General features: G+C 44.4%; 1 protein-coding gene across 1 annotated transcript in view; it reads left to right on the forward strand.

Annotated features, from left to right (window-relative positions):
* PSTPIP1 (proline-serine-threonine phosphatase interacting protein 1) overlaps window positions 1-21,442 on the forward strand; it is a 35,688-nt gene that overhangs the window by 12,700 nt on the left and 1,546 nt on the right. The window contains exons 4-14 of the mRNA XM_010020613.1: window positions 4,130-4,164; window positions 5,221-5,327; window positions 7,222-7,284; window positions 8,272-8,370; window positions 10,124-10,169; window positions 11,003-11,082; window positions 13,602-13,700; window positions 14,317-14,413; window positions 17,502-17,586; window positions 19,109-19,179; window positions 20,779-20,879. Of these exons, the coding sequence (XP_010018915.1) occupies window positions 4,130-4,164; window positions 5,221-5,327; window positions 7,222-7,284; window positions 8,272-8,370; window positions 10,124-10,169; window positions 11,003-11,082; window positions 13,602-13,700; window positions 14,317-14,413; window positions 17,502-17,586; window positions 19,109-19,179; window positions 20,779-20,879 (883 nt within the window). The remainder of the gene's footprint in view (window positions 1-4,129; window positions 4,165-5,220; window positions 5,328-7,221; window positions 7,285-8,271; window positions 8,371-10,123; window positions 10,170-11,002; window positions 11,083-13,601; window positions 13,701-14,316; window positions 14,414-17,501; window positions 17,587-19,108; window positions 19,180-20,778; window positions 20,880-21,442) is intronic.

A 21,442-nucleotide genomic window follows, 5' to 3' on the forward strand; every position in this document is an offset into this window, starting at 1 on the left:
CAATTACAATAAGAATAGAACACTGTAGATCACATTGCTGTTCCAACTGAAACCCACTAGAAAGCGGGGTGAGGTTATTTCACACTCCTATTCACCAAGCAAAGGTAGAAAGAAAATTAAAAAAGACCTGTGGCTTTCCGGTTAGAAGGGCCCGTTTTACCTTCCTGTGTACGAGATGTAAAGGGACTCTCTGAATTACTCAAACCAGTCTCTAAAGGCAAGTATATAAAGAAGAATGCCCCAAACACCAAGCGTAAAGCTGAAAACAAAAAGGTGTGGTGCAACCATGTAGGTGGTGAGTGAGCCTATGACCTGCACTGCTGCTGAGACAGCTCTGCCTCTCACACCTCTGGTGCCACAAAACCCAGCTTTGGATGACTGTGAAGGTACCAGAGACCTACCTACAGTACGTTTCCTGATGGTCCTTGTGTCACGTAGGCCTGCTCCCCAGCAACAGCCCAGTCCTCTAGCAAAAACAAGGTCCAAAACAAAGAGAGAGAAAGCAAACACAGAGTGCAGCCAGGACAAGTCCACTTCGAAGTGCAGGCATCCCATGCTGTTCCAATTGAGTCGCCCTCCTGAACCAAGCGCAACCTAGTTCTGCAGAGTGTGAGTAAAAAGGATTATGATCAGATGCACTGCTCCTCATACATGGACTGTGATGGTGGGCGAGTGCCAAACAAAGCACCTCTGCTCAGATACAGGAAGCATTTGCTGCCTTGAAAGCAGGGCACAGGTTCTGCTGAGAGCGAAATCAAACCAAGCTCTCAAATGATGCATTCTGTGTAAGTGTTTATCCTGTTAAAGGAGAGCCAGAGGGACCAGTAGTCAGTGCCCTAGAGACATAGGGTTGCCTTCCCAGCTTCGGTGTGCTGGGTAAATTCGGGTAAGTTCATTTTGGGAAGTATTTTGCAATCTACAGAGCTAGAATACTAAACAATGGTGAGCTTTATTGTAATGAGCTTTGGCCCTTGGTTTCCCTGTTCCTATAAAAGCTCTGCTATTGCCCTCCTCCTCCTCCAACTAAAAAACAAGCACTGGGAAGTGCAGCTTTTACAAGAGCAGCTGAATTCCGCGGTAGTGAGTAGCAGGAGAGCACAGCACAAGGCGGCAGCAGCTAGGGTGGGTATTCCAGAAGACGGTAAGAGTATTTCAGCCACTAGATGGCAAAGATCACCCGAAGTTGCTGCAGAGCTGCTGTGGCACAGGCTCTATCTGTTCCCTTTACTTCGGATTCAGGGTCAATCCTGTATCTGCCAAAAATTCATTTTGACAAATCCAATCTTTAGATGTCCAAGGGGGAGTCCTTCAGCAAATACGCACAGTAAATCTGTGTCCAAGCCTGTTTTCAAGGAGACATCTGCAGAGGGCTCCAGGTAGGGAGGACAGAACTCTGTTCAGAGCGCCCAGGAAAGTGAGACGCCCTCACGTTGGATGCTTCACAATAAAGCCTTTATCAATCCCCTTAGAAAGTCAGATGCACCAAAGAGAAATGGGTAATAGGCACTGTACATACAAACCAGCACAGCCACAATTAAAACTCACTTGGATGTCAGTTATACGAGTTGCTTCCGTTAAACCCTCCAAAGCACTGGAATGCTGTATTTCACTGATCTAATCAGAGGAATGAGAAGCTAATCTATAGCACTGCTACTGCAGCCCAAAGTCCTAAGGGAATACCTGATGGATCCATGGATCAAAATTGGATTTATTTATTCTTTCCCACATATCACTTTGCACAATGACATATTTGGTACTCCCTTAAGCCCCATAAGGATAAGGGACCTGAGCCAATGAGTTTAGAAGATTATTACAGAAATAAGGAAGGAAATGGCTAAAGTCTTTTCAGTCTGCTCACGGACTGTGGCCCTGCCCCCGTCAGCAGCTAGGGAACTGGCTGAACAAATCTTCTGCACAAGGAGCAAAAGCTTTCTGGAAAGACCATTAGAGACCATGCAGGGGGCAAAGTGGTCTCTCTCCAGGTCACAGCCAGATGTGTTTTTATACCAGAAGACACACTTGTCCTCACAGAGAGCCAGCAAAAGCAGGAAAGCTTCATGTATGGCTTATGACCATGAGCTACTCTGGTAGCTCAGATGCCTGGAAACCAAGAGCAGGAAGTTTTTTTCACTCTTGATCCGTACTGAGAAAGTGCTGGCTTCGGTACCCACCACAGCAACTCTGCCAGTCTTTGCATAACCTGAATCACCAGCAGCAAGTGGAAAAAAGCAGTGTTTGGGCACAAGAGATGAGCATGGCGTGCAAACAGTATGTGCAGTTTGCAGGTGTCCTCTGCTTTTTCAATGGCAGTATCTAACTATTTCAGGCATGAAGTTGTTGACACATTCCCCATCTCCTATTGGAAAATCCACACTAAAAAAGCAATTATTATTCCTTGAATGTATTTAATTTTTCAAAATAACCCATTAGAGCTTTTGGGTGAGAAAAAGCTCTCTCTGCTGCTCGTATTCATCCTGTCTTTTAATTGCAAGCTTTTAACTAGCTTAGCTGGAAAGAATACTCCTTGTTTCCCTTGTGTCGTGAAAATTTTGTTTCCATCAATATTTCATATCAGGTTTGGTTTGGTTTTTTTTCCCTCTGAAACGAACCTTCAAAATGTTTAAGTATTATTAGGACAATACTGAAAACACTTGATCCAGCATGTTTTCCCTGACTTGTCTCAGGAGATTCACGTTAATCAATCTAGTTGAAAGCTGAAAGAATCAATCAGTTAGCTCAATACTCATCTTCTCTGCCTGCAAGTCTTTTCCTTATGTTTCTACCAATGTAGATTTGGCAGTGGACTGCAAAGCAGTATCACTGAGGACAGGCCCAGGCCTATGCATTTTAGTTATGCCTGGCAAGGCAGCCCTGCTACTGGGAAAGCAAGCTTTGATTAGGAAACAGATGTCCGGTCTAAATTAACACAGGGCAATTAGGATCCCTCATGTGTCTCTTAAGATGCCTGAAACAGCCCAAGAGATACAGAATTTCCCTACCCATCTGCAGCTGCACATGGCTGGGAAGTGATGTGCATCCTCTTCTGGGCTCTCCTAGCAGCCAGGCTTCAGCCAGGGAGACTTCAGGGGCTTCATTAACAGGCTGCTCCCTTGGGCTCCCGCCTGGGGTAAACCAGGGCTCTGTGGAGATCCCAGACCTGTTTCCTCCTGGTAACACTCTGGGGCTTGAAGATACGCTTTCTAACTCTGAAACCCCTCCCGCTTGCAGCACAGCCCTGGCTTCTGTGTGTACAAATGCCCTGCTGGCCTGCAGGCTCGCAGCTAGAGGAGGGTAAGATGAAAATGCTTTTACAGACTATGCTCTTCCCCACCGCTTCTCTCTGGTGTCTCGGGTGCTTCCCTAAAATGGACCCTGGATTGTGAAGAAAACAGGACACCAAGCAGTCTGTTGTTACCCTTTCATGCCCTTCTGCGACTCTACATTGTAGGACCGCTTATTTATGTAGGTCCATCTGGACGAGCAGCACAACATCTCTTTTTGCGCATCTCACCGTATGGTTTATTCATGCTGTGCTTCTGGGATGTCGAAAATCCCCGGGAGCAGCAGGGTTTCAAAGCTTCCCTAGGTTCCCTGCACCACTTGTGAGCGTGTTAAAGGGGATCAAGCTGTGCCACACGGGGGTGCTCGGGAAGCGCGGTACGAAGAAGGATGCTGCAGAGCAGAGCTGCTCTGGCTTCAAGGGTGACCGAGGAGGAGAAATTTGCTGGTGCCGCATTCAACACAGAGGGTGGAGCTGGTTTCGCTCTACCCTTCAGACTAGTTCTCAAAAGCCCAATTCCCCTTGACCGTCTTTATTTCATGCAGTTGACTCGTATCCATCGGTAAGGTGGAAGAACAGAGAAACGCCTGTTAACGTTCACAGCCACAAATAGAGCAGGGTTGAAAAACAGGGTGCACACGAGGAGCAGTGCCAATTCCTTGCTTCATGGAGCATTTTATTGTGTTTCCTTATGGGAACAGATTGCTGCTGTTGTGCTTGTTAGTGTGGTCAGCTTTTATTACAAGACTATTAAGAGTTTTATCCCCTATTCTGAGGGAAAGCTTTTTCTCTAGATTCACAATCCTTAGAAGCCTATACTAATAAAGTGCACTTGTTTCTGCCTCACAGCACACTGAAAGCAGCATTTGAGAGGCTCAAGCAACGTAAGTATTTACAACTTCCTTTCTGACCTGGGTAAAACATGCACCAAGTGTACTCACCCACTCTGGGGTCTTTCATCCTCTTCCCCCCCTCTATTTCCAGCTTTTCTACCCCAGTCTGTAGTGCGGAGAGTGGAAGGAAAGGACTCACTGGGCCTCCTCCAAGGCTGAGCACTCAATCCACTCTCTGGTGGCAAAGAAAATGGCTTGTTCCTCAAGTTAGTTTTGTCTGGATGAGGTCATGAGATACCAGCTCTGTTCCCTCTGCTGCAAGCCCCCGGCCTCAAACCAGCACGCTCTCTAAATGTGCCCAAGGCTGAACAAAACCCTTTCACGCACAGAAAATGCAGCACCATCACAGCGACCGTGCTACCGGCACCTGCTGCTTAGATGAAAACACCCTTTGAAAGGCAGCTGGTGAAGGAAGGTATTTTTAGAGCCTGGGTGGTGGAGCTCAATACTGCTGGAAATCGTGGGGTTCCATTTCAGAGGCATCAATGCTGACAAGTGGAGAGAAGTTACTGGCCACTTCAAACAGCATCAGCCAGGTGCTCTGACATTCCATCAATCCCTGCCGGCCCTTGGGAATTCTCAGCTTGCAACCTCGTCTAATGACATGTGTACAAGCCTGGGTGCAACTGCCAAGTGGGAGCAGTGACAACCCAGCAGTGTAGTGGAGGGAAGGCAGACACAGGGGGTGATGGTGGAGGCCAGAGCTCCGTCCCTCCCTCTGCCCCACAACATCTGACCTCCAGCCAAAAAAGAAGTGCAGCCGGCTCTTCTCTTGCCCAGGCTCCTCCAAGTGGGTGCTCCGACTCTGCAGCAAGGAGTTGCCCAGGCATTGTGCAGCCCTGAGAGGACCTGAAGTAAACCTTACTGAGACTGTGGGAGCCCTCAGCAGTATCAGTGCATGCAGAAACATAGGGAAGCCTTTTGTTAAGGCTGCTTTGTACGTAACAAGTCATGCAGTAGCCACGTCCCAGAAACATCTCTTGAAAAACATGATTTCATATTAATAGACCTGTCCACTGACTGTGTATGAATTCTGATTTGCTTTAGAAATTGAAAGTGTTGGAAACTCTCATATCCAGCTAGCAGTAATGCTGAAGGATGAACTGAAAGGAATAGAGGAGTTCCGAGAAAGACAGAAGGAACAAAGGAAAAAGGTGAGGAACTAGAGCAATGTTGAAACAGATTGGGTCAGTAGTCCATGCTGATGGCCCGTTTCCAGGCAGAGGCTGTGAATACTGCCTGAGACGATGAAACATGTCCCCTGTGCCCTGGTCATTCCAGACACCAGGCTGTGGCAAAAAAATCTCTTTCTGTTCCCAGCTGGAAATAAAGTAGTGCTCTGAGCTCAGGAGACAGAGACTTTAGTCACTTTTACTCTCTCAGATGTAACTGCAGATACTATTATTATTCCTCTAAGACCTTAATTCCTCCTTTGCTCTTTTTTATACCCTTGCTAATTGGGTTTCTTTGGTATGATCCTGCATCATCTCCAACAAGCACTAAAATAAAGGGGTAATACAAACATTTAAAAACGTAAAAGCAAATTACTATCATGCTGAATGCAACACCAGTATATGCTCAATTACAACAAATATGTGGAATAAACAGCATCTAGCTGATGTTGTATAACAAATATTTCATCCCCTATAATCTTATCAAGCTCTAAGCCCCTTGAAAAAGTGACTCCCAATAGAGACAACAGTGGCCACTTAACACCTTCTCTGGTTCCATGAGGTTGAAGACAAAGATGGGACAGTCACTTAACATTGAAAGTACTGATGGAGTAAAATAGAATATTCAGTTCTTTGCTAATTCTAAACAAATGAAAATGCACATGACCAATATCCAGTGGCATAAAAACCTTGTGTCTACAACCCTGACACACAGGAACTTGGAATAGCAAGGGACTCCAAATATTAAAGCAGGTAAAACCAGTGCTGCTGCTGAGATTGGAGGTCTCCTGCAATCTGATGAAGCAGATAAGGCATGTAAAGACAGCCAGCAAGCATCTAGTTCATCACCATTTGTATCCCCACCACTTTGCCATAGGATTTCCAAAGAGAGAGGTTCTTTCTCCTGTTGAAAACACTAACTGGAAACAGACCTGGAAAAAACTGCTTTGGAATCTTAGGCAAGCTTTTTTCTCCATCCAGCATGTGGCTGTGAGGGAGTCAACATTAGACGGGACAGTCAGCATTTTTGGTAACCTCCCAAAATCCTGTGATACTTGTTTCACTGTAGCTGCTCTCAGGACTGTGCTATTTAGCCCAATGAAGCAAGCCTCTGGGTAGCCCTGCAGAGAGTTTTGCTTGAGCAGAATATAAAGGACCAAAAGTCCCCCTGAAGAAAGCCATACCCTGCCAAGTAGGACCATATCTCACTGCCACATAAGGCTGGGCATATCGCAACTAAAACCATGAAAGAGAATTCAGCACTGTCCTTTGGGGACAACTGACTAGACGATGGTATAGAAATCAAATTGCATTGAGCATAACTTTGCCAGAAACAATGGAATATAAATTACATAGGGATTGTTTGTGTTTAAAATGAACAAGTACCCTTGCTTATGTGGGTGAGACAGTGGTTTGGTCTGCAAAGATGTGGGATCAAGCTCTTGCACCAGCAAAGGAACTCTGCTGGCAGAGCTGATGGGCACTATGACTGGGGGCTACACTATTTAATCTCCTTAAGAAAATAAAAGGGGAAGGGGGCAGAGAAAATAAAGATCTCCATCCCCTCTGCTATTAATGGTGACCACTGAAGCAGAATTATCTGGGATTATTTGAGGGGGCAGAGAAAATAAAGATCTCCATCCTCTCTGCTATTAATGGCGACCACTGAAGCAGAATTATCTGGGATTATTTTTTTTACCTGGCACATTGATGCTCTCTGTATCTCTTAGAAACTGTCCTTAGTAGAGTGAAGTAGTTTTCCTCATATGCACGTGGCTCATATAAAGCCCTGACAATGGCTTTCCTAACCCTGCCACTAGAAGAGGGGAGAAGAAGTCTGAGGCAAAAAACGTTGAACTCTGTGTGTTTCTTACAGTACGAGTCTGCAATGGAGTGCATGCAAAAGAGCAAATTGTCCCATTATAAGAAAACAATGGAGGTAAGCAGGGAAGTTTTGTGCAGGTTTCTCAATGCAAATGGGCTCTGGTTTGAGACAGGGTAAATTCTCTATCACATGTACCTATAAATAAGGAAAGGTCAAGAATGTGTGAGTGTGCAAGCGTGTATGAGAGAGAGGATATGATTCCTGCTCCAAGGAGAAAGCTAATCTTCTCTGCTGCACCCACTGAAGAGTCTTCAAAATAAGTATTCAGAAAGTCAATGTGGAATGAGCAATGCCCCAGGTCACATAGGATTTCATCCTTTCTAGACAAAGACACTTACGGAAGCACATGGAATTTTTCAGTCTGTGTAAATATAATTCTAAAAACAGTGAGGGAGTCTTGCAAACAGGAGGAAACCTCTCCAACTGGAACTGTGGGCAGCTGGGCTTGGTTTCCAATGGGCAATTGCCTCTAAAGAAAAGTAGTTGCAGACCTGTCAGTGCTACATCTGGAACTGTACTAATTTTAATTTAAACACAGTTGTTCTCAGTGAATCTCTAAGACACGGATGTCTTCTTGTGTAAATAAGGATTTCTTTTACTTCCAAGACTGTTACCTATGGGGTGCTGGCTCTGTCTCATAGCTTGGAGCGATGGGCAAGGCAACACACTGACTTCAGCACCTGGTGCTCCAAGTCCCGCTGTAGAAATGACAGTCCATCCCCAGGAGCACCACGGGAATGTGTGCTCCAAAGTTTGTCTCTGCACTGCAGCTCAGGTGCCTGATGCACTGCTGGTGCTAGAGCTGCCTGTGTATTCATGAGCACCCCTGCAGGGAGCTGGCTGCAACTGGATAAATCAAACCATTTCAGGGCTGCAGGAAAAAGACCCAATTCCTAGCTCAATTCTTCAGTTCTGTTTTTCTGTTGCCCCGACATTGGCATTGATTTCCTCCCTCAGACTGCAAACCAGAAAATGCCTAGAACATCACCCTGGAGACAGCCCCTAACCCAGACCCTCACATGTCATTTCATTTCCATACAGTCGAAGAAGACCTACGAACAGAAGTGCAAGGAGGCGGTTGAGGCTGAGCAGTCCTTTGAACGGACAAGTGCCTTAGGCAACCAGAAGCAAACAGAAAAGGTACCTTACAGGACAATGCTATTTAGAGGGAAAACTGTGTGGTTTCTCTTTTCAAGGTACAAGAGAATCCTATTGAACCACCCATTCTGTGGGCTGCCTTCCCTTCTAATTAGCCCTTTGAAACAAAATGGAAGCAAAGCCCCTTCCCAAGGAGGTCTTCCTTCCCAAGCTTTGGTAACCCCAATCTTGTTCTGCGGTAGGACGAGGGCTTTTAAAAAGGCTGGGGAGGGACTAAGCTACCCAAGTAATTTATCCCAGGCTATGATCCAGTTGTTCTATGAATCCTGAAGGGAAACTGAAGGAGATTTTTCTTGGAAATTCTAATAAAAAACGAACAAGTCAGAAGTGTGTCATGCGGTTGGATTTGCCTTTTAGCTGCTTACATTTAGTAGGCAGAGGATCTTACATTAAAATGCGTATTTTTCCTCAACATTTTTCTCCTTATGGTTAGTTTAATTTCGATGAAATTTACAAACTCAAAAATAAATCACTGGAAATTAAGGCACTGCAGTCCTTCATTGCACCGTCTTGATACTTGTAGCTGACAATTCACTAACTTTTAATGGGAACATTTTACAGCAGAACAGATGGAGAAAACAAAATAAATGAACTCCCTTTGGCTCGATAAAAATCAGTGCAGTGTAAGCAAAAAGGATCAAAAATCATCTCAAGGAGCAGGGGGATGGAGGCTCTAAAAACAGCATCACAATTTTACATTTTATTTTCAGCATTTGCTAGTCTTTGATGAACAAAACTCTCCAGCTTAGCTGTAGAGAGGGGATGAAGTCCTGGCCCTACTGAAATCACACCACAACACTTAACGGCTTCAATGGCATCAAAACCTGACCCCACTCCTGTCATGTGGAAGGATCCCAGGGTGCTTCCTTGCCATGACTGCCACACACATGCCAGTACATTTGAAGTGTGCGGAGGCATCCCACAGGAAACATGTCAGCTGTTTAATTCTGCGCAGCACTCGCAAACGGTTTGGGCCAGGAAGCAGATAAGAATGAAGCTTATGTTCCCAGCTTACTATACATTTTCCAACCAGCTGTGATGAGGAATATGGTCATAAGAGCCCCTACCTGAGCCTTATCTTGAAGGGCAGAATGGAAGAATGTATTACGCTGATGTCTAGAGCCGCGTGTTAATGTACTGTCATCACCATCTGTGCAGAAAGAGCTGGGAGTACAGAGCTGTCAATAATAGCTGTATTCCTGTTTGTTAAAAGCTGCAGGGTTCTAAAAAAGAGAAGTTCTACTTAGTGTGAATTTTGCTTTTAGGCTTCTGAGTTGTTCTGGGAAATACTTTGGTATTTGCAAAGTATTTTAAAGGCTGTATTCTTTCCACCTGTATTAAACAAGTAGCTTTGGAAGATGAAGGATTTCAACTGCCATTTATTTCTGCTTGTAAGTATCTATTAGAAAAGCACATCAAATACTTGAGAAAAACCAACTCAGCCAGCAGGCACAAGAACCAGGCTGGATCACACTGGCACCAAACTCCTGTGGCAGGGATGTCTGCATGGAACGATGTAAATTGCCATATTTCCCTTGAAGTCAGTAGACCTATAGCTGCATCTGTGAAATTCTGGTCCCTGCCTCTCCATAGCACACATTCAACAGAACTGCGCATAAAGGCAGGACAGTTTGCAAGTTCCAGAAGGGGAAAGGGAGCAGGCAGAAAAAAAACTGGGCCAGAAGCAAAACATATGGTCAGAAATTAATTTGGGGTGTTTCTTTTCCTGTTTCAGAGTCAGAACAAAGCCAAGCAATGCAGAGATGCAGCAAGTGAAGCAGGTGATGCTCTATTTGCAACTGAACTAAGATTTCTCTCAGCAAAGATCTGCCAGCACACTGATTTTGATAGAGCACCATCCAAAGCATCCAGGCTGGCTCCGTTTGAAGCCAGGTTTCCCAATGTCACCTACATCCAAAGATTAATGAAGAAGCTTCTAAAGAATGGCAACCTGACAGTCCCCTACATTCCCTTTCCTTTTTGGAAATGCAAGTCTCCTGCTTTCGTTAAAGAATCCAAAGATCCCCTCCTTTAGGGACTTTGCCCAAGAAAGAAAAGCTCCCTTGAAGGAAATTTGAAAGCACAAAAGAATGCTATTCAAATTGTCCTCAGCCAGCCCAAACCAGATACACAGTCCCCAGGTTGCCTGCGCATGAGTATGGTGGCATTCTCCAGCCAGGAACACAGTGTATGGCCAGAAGGACAGGCCAGCAGTCACCTGAGCTGATTCATGAGTTCAGACTTCTCCCTCACTGCTCATGTAAAAGTTGACACTAAAGCATATGTCTTACCTGGCTGGCTCAGCACAGAGTGAGCCTAAGGGTGCTCAGTCCTCAAGCACTGAGGCTCTTCATCTCCAATCTGTAAAGTTTACGGATGATCTGCAAACCACACAGAGAATCCTCCTCACTCTAGTATAAAGTTGCAAAGAAGAACCCCCCAAATACCCTGTGGCCCTCCAGTTTCAAACTTACACATTCTTAGGATACTCTAGTAAACCACAGACCTAAAGAGCAAGAACTACAGCAAAGTCCCAATAGGAGGAAAAAGAAAAAGGCTGTATCATTTTTTTCCCTAACTGCCGGATTTCTGTTGTGTGTGTGTGTGTTCACAGAGAATGTGTACAAACAGAACATTGAGCAGCTGGATAAGGTCAGGACAGAGTGGGAACAGGAACATATCAAAACCTGCCAGGTAAACATTGACTTTTGCAGCGATATATTTGTGTGCTCTTTATTTTCTCCTACTTGCAGGTATCAGGCTTAGACCGGAGATTTTGCCCCAAGGGCTTTGCTGTTTGCTCTATGTGGAGTCTCAGTAGATGTCTTTGCAAAAATACTGCAAAAGCCAGAGCTGATTTAGACATAGCTGCTAGCTGCCCTGCTTACACTCTCCTTGCTTGCTCCAGCACATGTATGTAAATACAAAGGAGGGGAATCAGTGCAGAGGTGTGACAAGCAGAGCAATATGTGACCTGGTACAATCTATTGGTGCTAGCTTTTGCCCAAAACTAAACGTAAGACTACAGTAGCTTTAGGAATGACCCATCACAGCCAAGACGAAGTTGTTTCGCAAGTAACTGCTTTGTGACAAAATGTAGTTTCAGTAGAAAGTGAACAGAAATGTAGACAGGAAAATTCATTTTTAGTTTTAAAAATTAATTTCAAAATTGAAACATGAATTTAAGTAATTACTGAAAAATTAACAAACAAAAGATTCCCTTCAGAATCTTTACCTTGCACAGCACTTTATATTCACCTGCAGGAATATTTGCCCTCTGCCATGGACTAATCTTTCAATTGGAAGGTGGTGGTGAAGTCTCTGTTCCCGTAATGCTGAGGAGGGGTGAGGAGATCTGTGCCTGGCTAATAAGCTTTGCACAACAATTTACAGGAACTGCTTGACATCCAATTCAGCCACATATTTGGTCATATTAATCCTTCAAGTACGTTTGCCCATCTGCTGAAGTATGATTTTGCTGTTTACTTGTTGCAGGAGCGTAGCTTGTCAGTTCTCTGCTTCCTCTTAAATATCCCCTGTCTGGGAGGACTGGAAAGTCCCATGGCTGGCACAGCAGACTTTCCATAGAAATTACGCCAAGTCTTAATTATCCCAAGATGCACATTTTCCCCCCTTCTTAAAAAGCCAACAAACAAGTGAAGTGTTCCACAACCAAACACACTTTGTTTCTCCCACATGGCTAAATTCTGAAAAGCCCCCAGAGCTTGTGGCCTTCTTGCTGCTGAACTTGTTCATAAAGGAAGGGCATCTTGGACCTCTTTTAAAAGTGCTTGTAGATACAAGAACCAAGAGATTTTCGGAGGCATTTAAAACTAGCAACTAGCACAAAAGGCAACTTAAGAGCCCAAACTTCTGGCTGCATAGCGGAGAATGCAGAACTGCTGAAGTTGCTCAGGTCTCCGGCCGAGCACTGCACACCCATAGCCCAAATTCTTGGCTAGCAAGTGGCAGCACTGGGATGGCCTTCATCACATGGGCAGTGCCATATTCCATGGCATGAGATGCCCAGGTTCACTGCCAGTCTGTCGCACAAGCCAATGGGGCACGAGGGATGTGTCTAACACAACACCCAGCTCTACTTTAGTAAGGACCTGACAAGCCCGGAGTCACTACGCTTCCCTCTTTGCAGAGCTGCATTTCCTGACAGGACACCATTTACCTGGAAAACTCCCAGTCAGCTCTCGAGCTATTTCAGCAGCCCCTACAGGGATAGTCTTTTTGTATTCAGAATGCATATTGAAATACTCATTCTCCACCCTTCAGGTTCTCTGTAAAAGCTTTTGCTGTTTCTCCCAGAAACTGATTGCAAGGCCAGCTTATTCCCCTGATGGACTCCTTTTTTTGCTGTTTAGTTTTTTAGATGGCAAGATATTACATGGCAGGCAGCATACCCAACTAAATGTTCTGCTGAATACTGTATACATTTGTGGTGTTCTGGACATAATTACTAGCAAATGGAGATGGAAACAGATGGCTGGAAGCATCTGAGCTTTTCACACCTCATAGAAAACCAAAAATTTATGTTCTACTTATAGAAGTATAACTTAAAAAAAAAATAAATCAAACCACCCTGATCTAAGTTTTTCAAGAAAGAGTTGATCTGCCTCTTCCCCCAAATCAGTTCACACTTCTCTCTCTTCCCCCTTCATTCTTCCCAAGCTGTGCAACAACAGGAGAAAAATCAGTCAGATGAAAGAAGGAACTAAACTCTGAAGAGAGAAAAATGTCTTCTCTTTACCATGAAAATAACCTTAGAAACAAATAGAGGCAACTCCAGAGAGCATCACATAGTTTCAGAAGACAAAAGTATGGAAAGACATTTTAGAAGGCAGAGGTGGATAGTTTTGGCTCTGCCTCTAACATAAATACAACCTTTTCATACCAGTACTCTACTGATCTGTTAAACATCAAGATTTCAGAGCACACAGGACCCCAGTTCTGAAATCCTTGGCAGTCAAATCCAGATCCTGATTCCTCTCCCCTGCTTTTTGTAATACATAACTTTAATTTGGTGCAATCAATTAAAACAACTTCTTGAGCATGAACAAGTAGATGCAGCTTCTCCAGTAGCTAACCCTAAAGACATCCTTTACAAAGGATCCTTCAGGACTTACCAACTTGGCCCTGTCACTGCCTGCAATGCAAATAACTAACTGCCACGAGGATACATCACATCTTCTCTTTGGCTTTAGGTCTTCCAGCTCCAGGAGTGCGACCGCATCACCATCCTCCGCAACTCACTGTGGGTTCACTGCAACCAGCTCTCCATGCAATGTGTGAAGGATGATGAGGTAGGGACACCTGCCAAGTACCTTCACATGCAGAGGAGGAAGAGGAGGAACAAGGGTGCTCTAACAGCACAGCACTAGCTTGCCCTTCTCTGTGCCTGTTGACAGCAAACTGGCTGTTGTGCAATTTCAGTGAGGGGGGAGTATTCTCAATGTAGCTTGTTCCCTTCTAGATGTAAACCAGATATATGCCTGGGTATAGACACTTACACATCTCCTCCCCTCAGTTTGTTGGGTATGCTTCCAGCTACCAGAATGCTCAGTTGAGTATATTTGGGCTGAGGCGCAACTTGCAGAAACGCATCCAGTCATGGTCTCAAAATTGGAAGACAAAGAATATACTAGTTTTGACTTTGAGTTGTTGTTTCCTGCTATTAATTTCTTTCTTGCATTGAAAAGCCTTGGACTGCCTTCAGCCTCCTCGCTTAAAAGAATATCCAGAGCACAAATAAACAATTGTGTTTTCAAGGACGTTTGTATGGGGGACTGGGATCCATCCGGGTCTGACATGTACCTAGTAAAAAGTGTTTCTTAAGGGGAAATCGTTTTGAAGAGCATTAGTCATTGATTCAATGTGAAACGCTACAAATTAACTCAATTCTTGGACTCTGTTTTGTAGCTGTATGAAGAGGTCCGGTTAAGCTTGGAGAACTGCATTGTAGAGTCAGACATAGACTACTTCATTAGGACTAAAACGACAGGAACACAGCCTCCAGGTAATTATTTCTACTGGTCTCATCCGATGAGTCAGCCGGGAGGCTGAGGCTGCAGTTGTGCAGCACGCGTCCTTCGGAGCTTCTGCTCCTGCGATTCATTCCCACCCGCCCATGGCTCACTTCCTCCTCACCGTGCTGCCGCCGCTCCTTGTGTGGCATGGTAAGTGGCATAGGTGGGTGAGCCACTCAAAAATAACCCTTCAAAGTGGAAAAAAGTAAAAGAGAAGTTGTTTTGGCTTTGCAGCCAGGCTCATTTCACAGTACAGCTGAGCTGACGCCGCTGAGGAGGTGGCAAACTGCCTTGCAGAGAGAGATGGCAACCTCAATTTCCTGCAGTGGTGACAAGTCAGAGCCAACTTGCCATGTAACTGCACCGTGGCGTCCCCCTGACAGAGATGCTGCCTCGTCATTTGCAGCACAGAGAAGACCAGACTTTCTATTCTGGCTTTTTCCACCTGCCCAATGGGGAGTAACATCTTTTGTCTCCTCAGGAAGTTGTTTGTAAAGGCAAGACCCTAGATGGGGGAAACGTTGAATGAAATTGGCCTTGCCCCAGCATGCAGAAGAAATGCAAGGCTCACAAACTTCAAGCCAAAGCAGCCTTTTCATTGACTTCAATGACCAAAACCTCTGGGCTGAAATGGAGATTGAGACAGCAAGAGCTAAGAGCAGTTGTAAAATGAAAACATGCTGCTCCAGAGTTGTTCTCCAAACACATCACCAAAAAGGAGGCTATCTAATGTTTCACATGGCCAAATACAAACCACAGCCTCTTACTTCAACAAGCAATACAAGATACTTACAGACTGAGTGGTACTTGCACTTCCGTACCGTACAGCTGCTGGAGTAAACAAAGATTCACAGCCTTTGTAAAAGGAGAGGAAAAGCCCCATTTCACCTCTTCATTGGTTGATGACACATACCTATGCTGAAAAGATCTCCTCCATTGTTTTTAACCCGTGCACAGATTCTGGTTCATTTCCACTATCTGCTCTAACATGCTAGGTCAAACAGGAAATCCCCTTAGCATGCCCTCAGCAGTATTAACAGAGCTTACTCCCATTCAGAGAGGGCAATAAGCTCTGCAGGCATAAGAAAATGTTATACTGATAAAACCCTTGCATGCCAGGACTTGTGTAGGTACAAACATCAGAACTGTCTTTCACATCCCTGTCCCAGGGGATAGTTATCTCATACAGGAGCAGCTTACACCCCTTTGATTTCATCACAGAGCTTGGAGCTGGCAGCAATTGCACCTCAGGAACTTCTTCAGCAGAGGTGGATGCTGCCATTAACTGAACACTGAGCCCAGTTTTCACTCAGCCTTTTCCGTCATTACACCTGCAACAATTAAGAATTGGGACTGGGGAAAATATTTTAACTGAATGTATTGATGCTGGTGCACTGGATGCCATTTTGCTGCTATAGTTAATTCTTCTTCACACAGGGGATTTAAATTCACTGAAACAGGAGCATTTACCAAGGAAAAACTACATTTGCACTAGCAGAAGGGAGTACTGTGCCTTGCAACAGTGTGAAACAACTTCTGTGTACTAAGAAATCTGTAATTCTCAGCTAGTTGGCTTTTTTTCCTATGTGAGATTTCTCATTCTCCAGTTGCCTAGGCAATTTTCTGCAAACAGCTCTTGGCTATGTCAGGACTCATTTCTAATAAGAAATAGGTGGGAAAAACCCTTGAGAGCTTTCTGAAAGGCAAAGAGAGAGCTGCCTTGCTTTTTTGTTGGGTTTTGAGGATTTTTGTTTCATTTTTTGGGTTGCTTTATTATTTTTGCCACCTAGAAGGTGACATGTTCTCTAAGTAACATCCTTGTGTCTCCACAGCTTTGGCTAATGAGTTTGCACAGTAGCACATGGTGAGCTGTTGATCTGGTTTATTATTTGCAGAATGCAGGAGAAAGCCCACGTGTGGTTTGCATTGTGTAGCAGACCTTCATCAGTCTTTCAGTTTCTTGATGCGATTGCTCATTCCCGTTTTACCTCATCTTACAATCATTATCGAGTAGGAACTACCAAGGTAACAATCTAGAAGGGCAAAAGTAGACCCTTAAAGTGCTCAGAAAGCTCCCTAATTATCCTGCTTCTTATTTGCAGAGATTCTTCACACTGACTAGTTGTACGTGCTCGCTCTGCTTATGGTCTTGGCTGACCCAATGCGAGAATGTCAACACAACCTTTAGCCCAAGTTCAGTGCCAAAGTCTTAATTGGCTGGTATCAGAACTGAGATAATACGGTATCACAGACTTCACTCAGGTTTGTTTGGCTTTAACACAGAGAAGGCAGAAAGGGCATGTGGCCAGCAACTCAAAGCAACCACACTGGGAGCTATGAGATGAAAAAGAAAGAAATCCATGTGTAACTATTTCATCTGTAAAGCTAGACTTGGAAACAGTCTCAATTTCATCCTGAACACCACCATAGGGGAGAGTGAAGGAACTGTAAAATAACTGTGTTGAAGAACAAAACCCAAGCATCTCTGGGTAAATGGCAGATCAGCTCTCAGGGGGCTGACAGGGGAGATATGAAAGGTAGAGACACTCAAGATCAAGCACAGACCAGAAAATTGCTCATTACTGCTGCTGGCAAGAATATTCAGAAATCTCCCAGCTCTGACAAAAATTCCTGCCTTAGTACATTGAGAAAGAAAGAGAAACAAAACACTGCAGCCAACTGTCTCCTGAACATGGTCCCAGGCTTACAGTCACCATGCTCTGCTCCCTCAAATCCTGAGCTTCAAGGCAACAGAAGAAACCGTCATGGAGGAAACCACCTTCTGCATTAGGGTTAGCCACAGCTATTAGAATAGGTCTTCAGGACCTTGACAGTGCTTGTCTCATATCAAGCATGCCTTTCTATCACAGGCATATCTGCTTACAATCACTTGAATGGCTTCTGTCAAGTCCCCTGGTCCCCCTGAGATACTCCAGCCACATTTACAAGCTAGTTAAGATAGGTGCTGTATTGCAGTTTGCTCCAGCAGCCCCTGATGGTTGCAACTGTTGGTTGCATTCTGGGGGGAGAAAAAAGTTCTCCCCATGTGTACATCTCATTTTTATTGCTCTGTTGCAGATGCAATAGGATATGAGAGCTACTACAGCAAAGAACCAAACAGAAGTAACAGCAGTCCAACCCAGTCTTGTGGGATGATGAAGAGGTGAGTGGCAAACTTCAGGTCCCAGAACAGGTATTTCTCTGTATGAACAGCAATGTATGATGACAGGAGACAAGACCTGCAAAGTTATTACTTCCTTCACAGTGGTAAGAGGCAGCTACATATCAGTAAATATAACTTGACAGAAGAAGTAAACCTATTAAAACCAGAGTCAGAGTAATTTTGCCATGGCCTAGTGGGAAGAGAATCAGAGGATGTGTTCATAAAACAATTAGTTGGCCAGCAACAGACAGCAGTCACTTATTTCCTCTTTCCTAGTGAGTCATGGCACATAGCAACAAACCCACTTTGTTCAAGGGAGGGCAAAGGTGAATCTTGCTGGGAGCAAGGGCTGGGGAGAGCTGTCTCTTTCGGCAATACCTCCTGGCTTACTGCACCGCCCAGCTGAGCAGAACAAAGAGCTGCTCTCTATAGCTAGACCAAAGGGAAAAGCACTGAGTGGAATAACTGTGATGATTAGGGAGGCAATTTTTCTTTTTCTGATCCATTTATGCTGGTAAATGCTGTCACATGGATGCAGTTCTATCAGCAGAAGAGCATGGTAGATCTATTGGTTTAAATATTTTATACCAAAATGACTAATTCACAGTGGGAATGGCATCGTATTTAAGGTAGAAGAGCTTTATATTTTGACAAGCCTTATTACACAGCAAAGACAAGAAGCAGGCTGTGATGTCCCATTTAAAGAGTGGTTCAGGCTTGTTAGGGAGCTGATAAGGTTTATATACAATGCTCTGTTTTACAGCTGGGAACCGGATCTTCTATAACAATGAGTTCTAATGCTGCATCCTATACAGTCACAGAAGACGATTGTCCTGCTGTGTAGAATACAACTGCTCTGCATGGGCAAGTAGCCAAAAGAGGCTCAGCCCGAGTTTTGCAGAAACTGTTGAGCTTGGATATACGTTTTCCATTTAACATTGAGCATTTACCAGCTGAAAAACCAGACCCCTTAAATATGCCGTCAGCATGCAATGCTATTTGTACCTACACTTGAGAATCCTAACCCACTTCCTCACTTAGTCTCCAGGACCCAGCAGTATTATAGAACTGGAGCTAGATTAAAATAAATCTCTTTTTTTTCCTCTTTAAACTCAGTTTTTAGAAAGGTTGTTATAAAAGCTTTGGATTTTAACTTGTACCAGAGTTTTCCTTAAACATGGCAACCTCTTCTAAACAACTGATAATTCTCGCCATATTAATGCTGTGAAATAACTGGAGTTTTGCACTTTGGAGCCTTTGGATCAACAATAAAATTCTATGTATCTGATGCATTTCAGCGATGGCTGATGGTTCCGTATTCTGCTGCGGTTTTAAAGTGTATTTTTAACTGAAGATAAATTTATCTGCAGCAAAAATGAAAATAGACAGCCACAGGAAGAGGTGACATCTACCCAGTGCTGCAGCAGATGGAGGGAAGGTTGAGTAAGACAGCTGAGACGAAGGAATGCTCATACCCAGTCCTCTTCACTCATTTTGTCATTGGTTTCTCTTGGTTCTGCAGATTTTCTGGACTCCTGCATGGAAGCAGCAAACACAACACGGAAAGTGCCACTCCTTCAGCCCCTCCTCTTGGTATGCCTCTTCAGGAAATAAGTTTACCAGATGTGTTTGTTTTAGATCACATAGCTAAATCAAGCTTTGACGTGCAGCAGAAATGGCACAGCAGATATTCACATGTTAGCAGTCAAGAGCAAGAGAAGCCTGGAACTGAATTTAGCTTGGATGTATATTAAACAAATTCCCCAGTTTGAAGTGCCAAATAATCCCTATAATCTTCAAAACCACTGTCTAGGCAAAGGGGAACTGTACATTCAGACCACCACAATCCATCCTAGGCAATAGTTTTCTCCTAGAGTAGAATACACTACTTCTAAAAAGCCCAAGAGAATACATAGTTTTTAACAGACCAGGTTTATGCCTTATGAATGCAAATACCCATCTTGCTTCACAATTACACTGTCTTACTGTAACCACTGCAACCAGGCATTTAACAGATGACATTTAAAACACAGTATTTTGACTATACAGAAAGTAACAGTTGATGCCATTTTGAATGGGTCAATTTAAAACAAAACCATTTTAACTGTGATTCTTGCCTAAGGAAAACAAACAGCTGGTTTAGAACAGTTTTTAAAACACCCCACATCAATTTCCCTTTCCAGGCCTGCCTGCTTGGGCACCCAGAAGCAAAGCTCAGACTATTTTAACCTGTTGCATTTGGTGCTCAGCCAGGGGAGACTCTCCAGTGCTACCAAACATCAGCTGGGCCTGCACACGTAGAGCAATGCTGTGTTGAGCAGTTGAGGGTAGTCACTCCTCCTGAATTCCCTTAGGCTAGGGACAGGAGGGGAGAGCATTCCCTGGGCAAGTCCCACAGGAACGGCGAACACCCTCTGTGTTCCGCTTGTTCAACTGCTCCCATCTGGAAAGTCCAGGAGCTGACAGTGCTCCTTGGAGCAGGACAACTAACCTAAGGATTGACAAGGGAACGGTACAGGCACTTTGGCTGCTCCGTGCGCTGTCAGAGCGTTACCATCCCACCAAGGAGTCTCTGTGGGAAAACTCTGCTCACCTCAATGGCAGGGGAAGCTCCCAGGCAGACGCTGGGAGGAAATAAGAGGTTGCCTTGATTATGACAAGCTGGATTAAAACAACATCTGCCAAGAAAGTGACGTCAGTGACAAACAGCTATCTGGGAGCTATGTAAACCACCAGCAAACGTCTGGTGACCCATCAGCACAGTGTTTTCCATTTTTCTCAAGGGAAAAAGAAAAGCCCTGTGTGAGGCACTGAACTGCCAGAATCTGATCCCACCGGTTGCAACCATTTTAAACCACTTTAATCACAGCGTTTCCCTCTCTAGACCTTGTGCTTCTGCAGGATAAACCTTTTTCCCAACCTGGATGATTTTCCCAACCTAACGCTAGTGTCCGACCTCCCACTAAATCCAGAGGGTGTACTAGCATCTAATCAATGGGACACAGTTCGTGTGTAGGTCTTTACATACAGTTCACAGCAGCTTTTCTATACATGTACATCTCTAGACAGAGAGAGAACAGACACTCTTGTATTTGTGAACTCTTGCATATGATCCCATGCATTTATAAGCAACTGAACTCTTTGTTTCTGTGGGTGGGTTTTATTTAGGTCTCTTTTTTTTCCCCCCTCTAGCAGAGAAAACAGACGGGGTCTATGCATCCATTTTTGACAATCAGCAAGCTAGAATCACGGCATCACAGGACTACAGAGTACTTTATGACTACACAGCCCAGGTAACGAAAGGCTTCAAAATGAGTATTTCACAGCATCAGATTTAAAATAGATGATGTTGATCTGATGTGGAACATCTTGAAAGTGTTGGTTCTGTGAAGGAGGTGTTATCTTCACTTTGCAGCCAGAGACACTTAGAGAATTATCAGTCAAGGTCACACACTGAAGCCAGGAAACCCAACTGCCAGTTCCTGGCACACATCACTAGATGATGTTGCCTCAAGATGAAACAGTAAGATTGTTTGATTACACATTAGTGTAATCACTCCTAAATTAGTGCTGAGCTGTTATGACCTCCTAAAGACACAGAAGGCCACAAACACAAGGAAAATGTGATTTTTTAGGGGATGACGGCTAAGTATGCAGTACTGTGCATTCACAACTTCCATCTCTTGTGAAATGTTTTCCTAGGGAAAATGGCTACAGATTCCTCATGTAAGAATATGTGAGAGAGGCTCATCTAGGAACTCTATTTGATCTCACTTACCACCTGGAGAGTCCTGCTCCAGTTTAACATGCTGGCTCTCCACGCTGGAGAGGACTGAATCCCCATAAAGGACACTCT

This window comes from Nestor notabilis, unplaced genomic scaffold, assembly GCF_000696875.1.
Source record: "Nestor notabilis isolate BGI_N333 unplaced genomic scaffold, ASM69687v1 scaffold10270, whole genome shotgun sequence".
Classification (NCBI taxonomy): Eukaryota; Metazoa; Chordata; class Aves; order Psittaciformes; family Psittacidae; genus Nestor; species Nestor notabilis.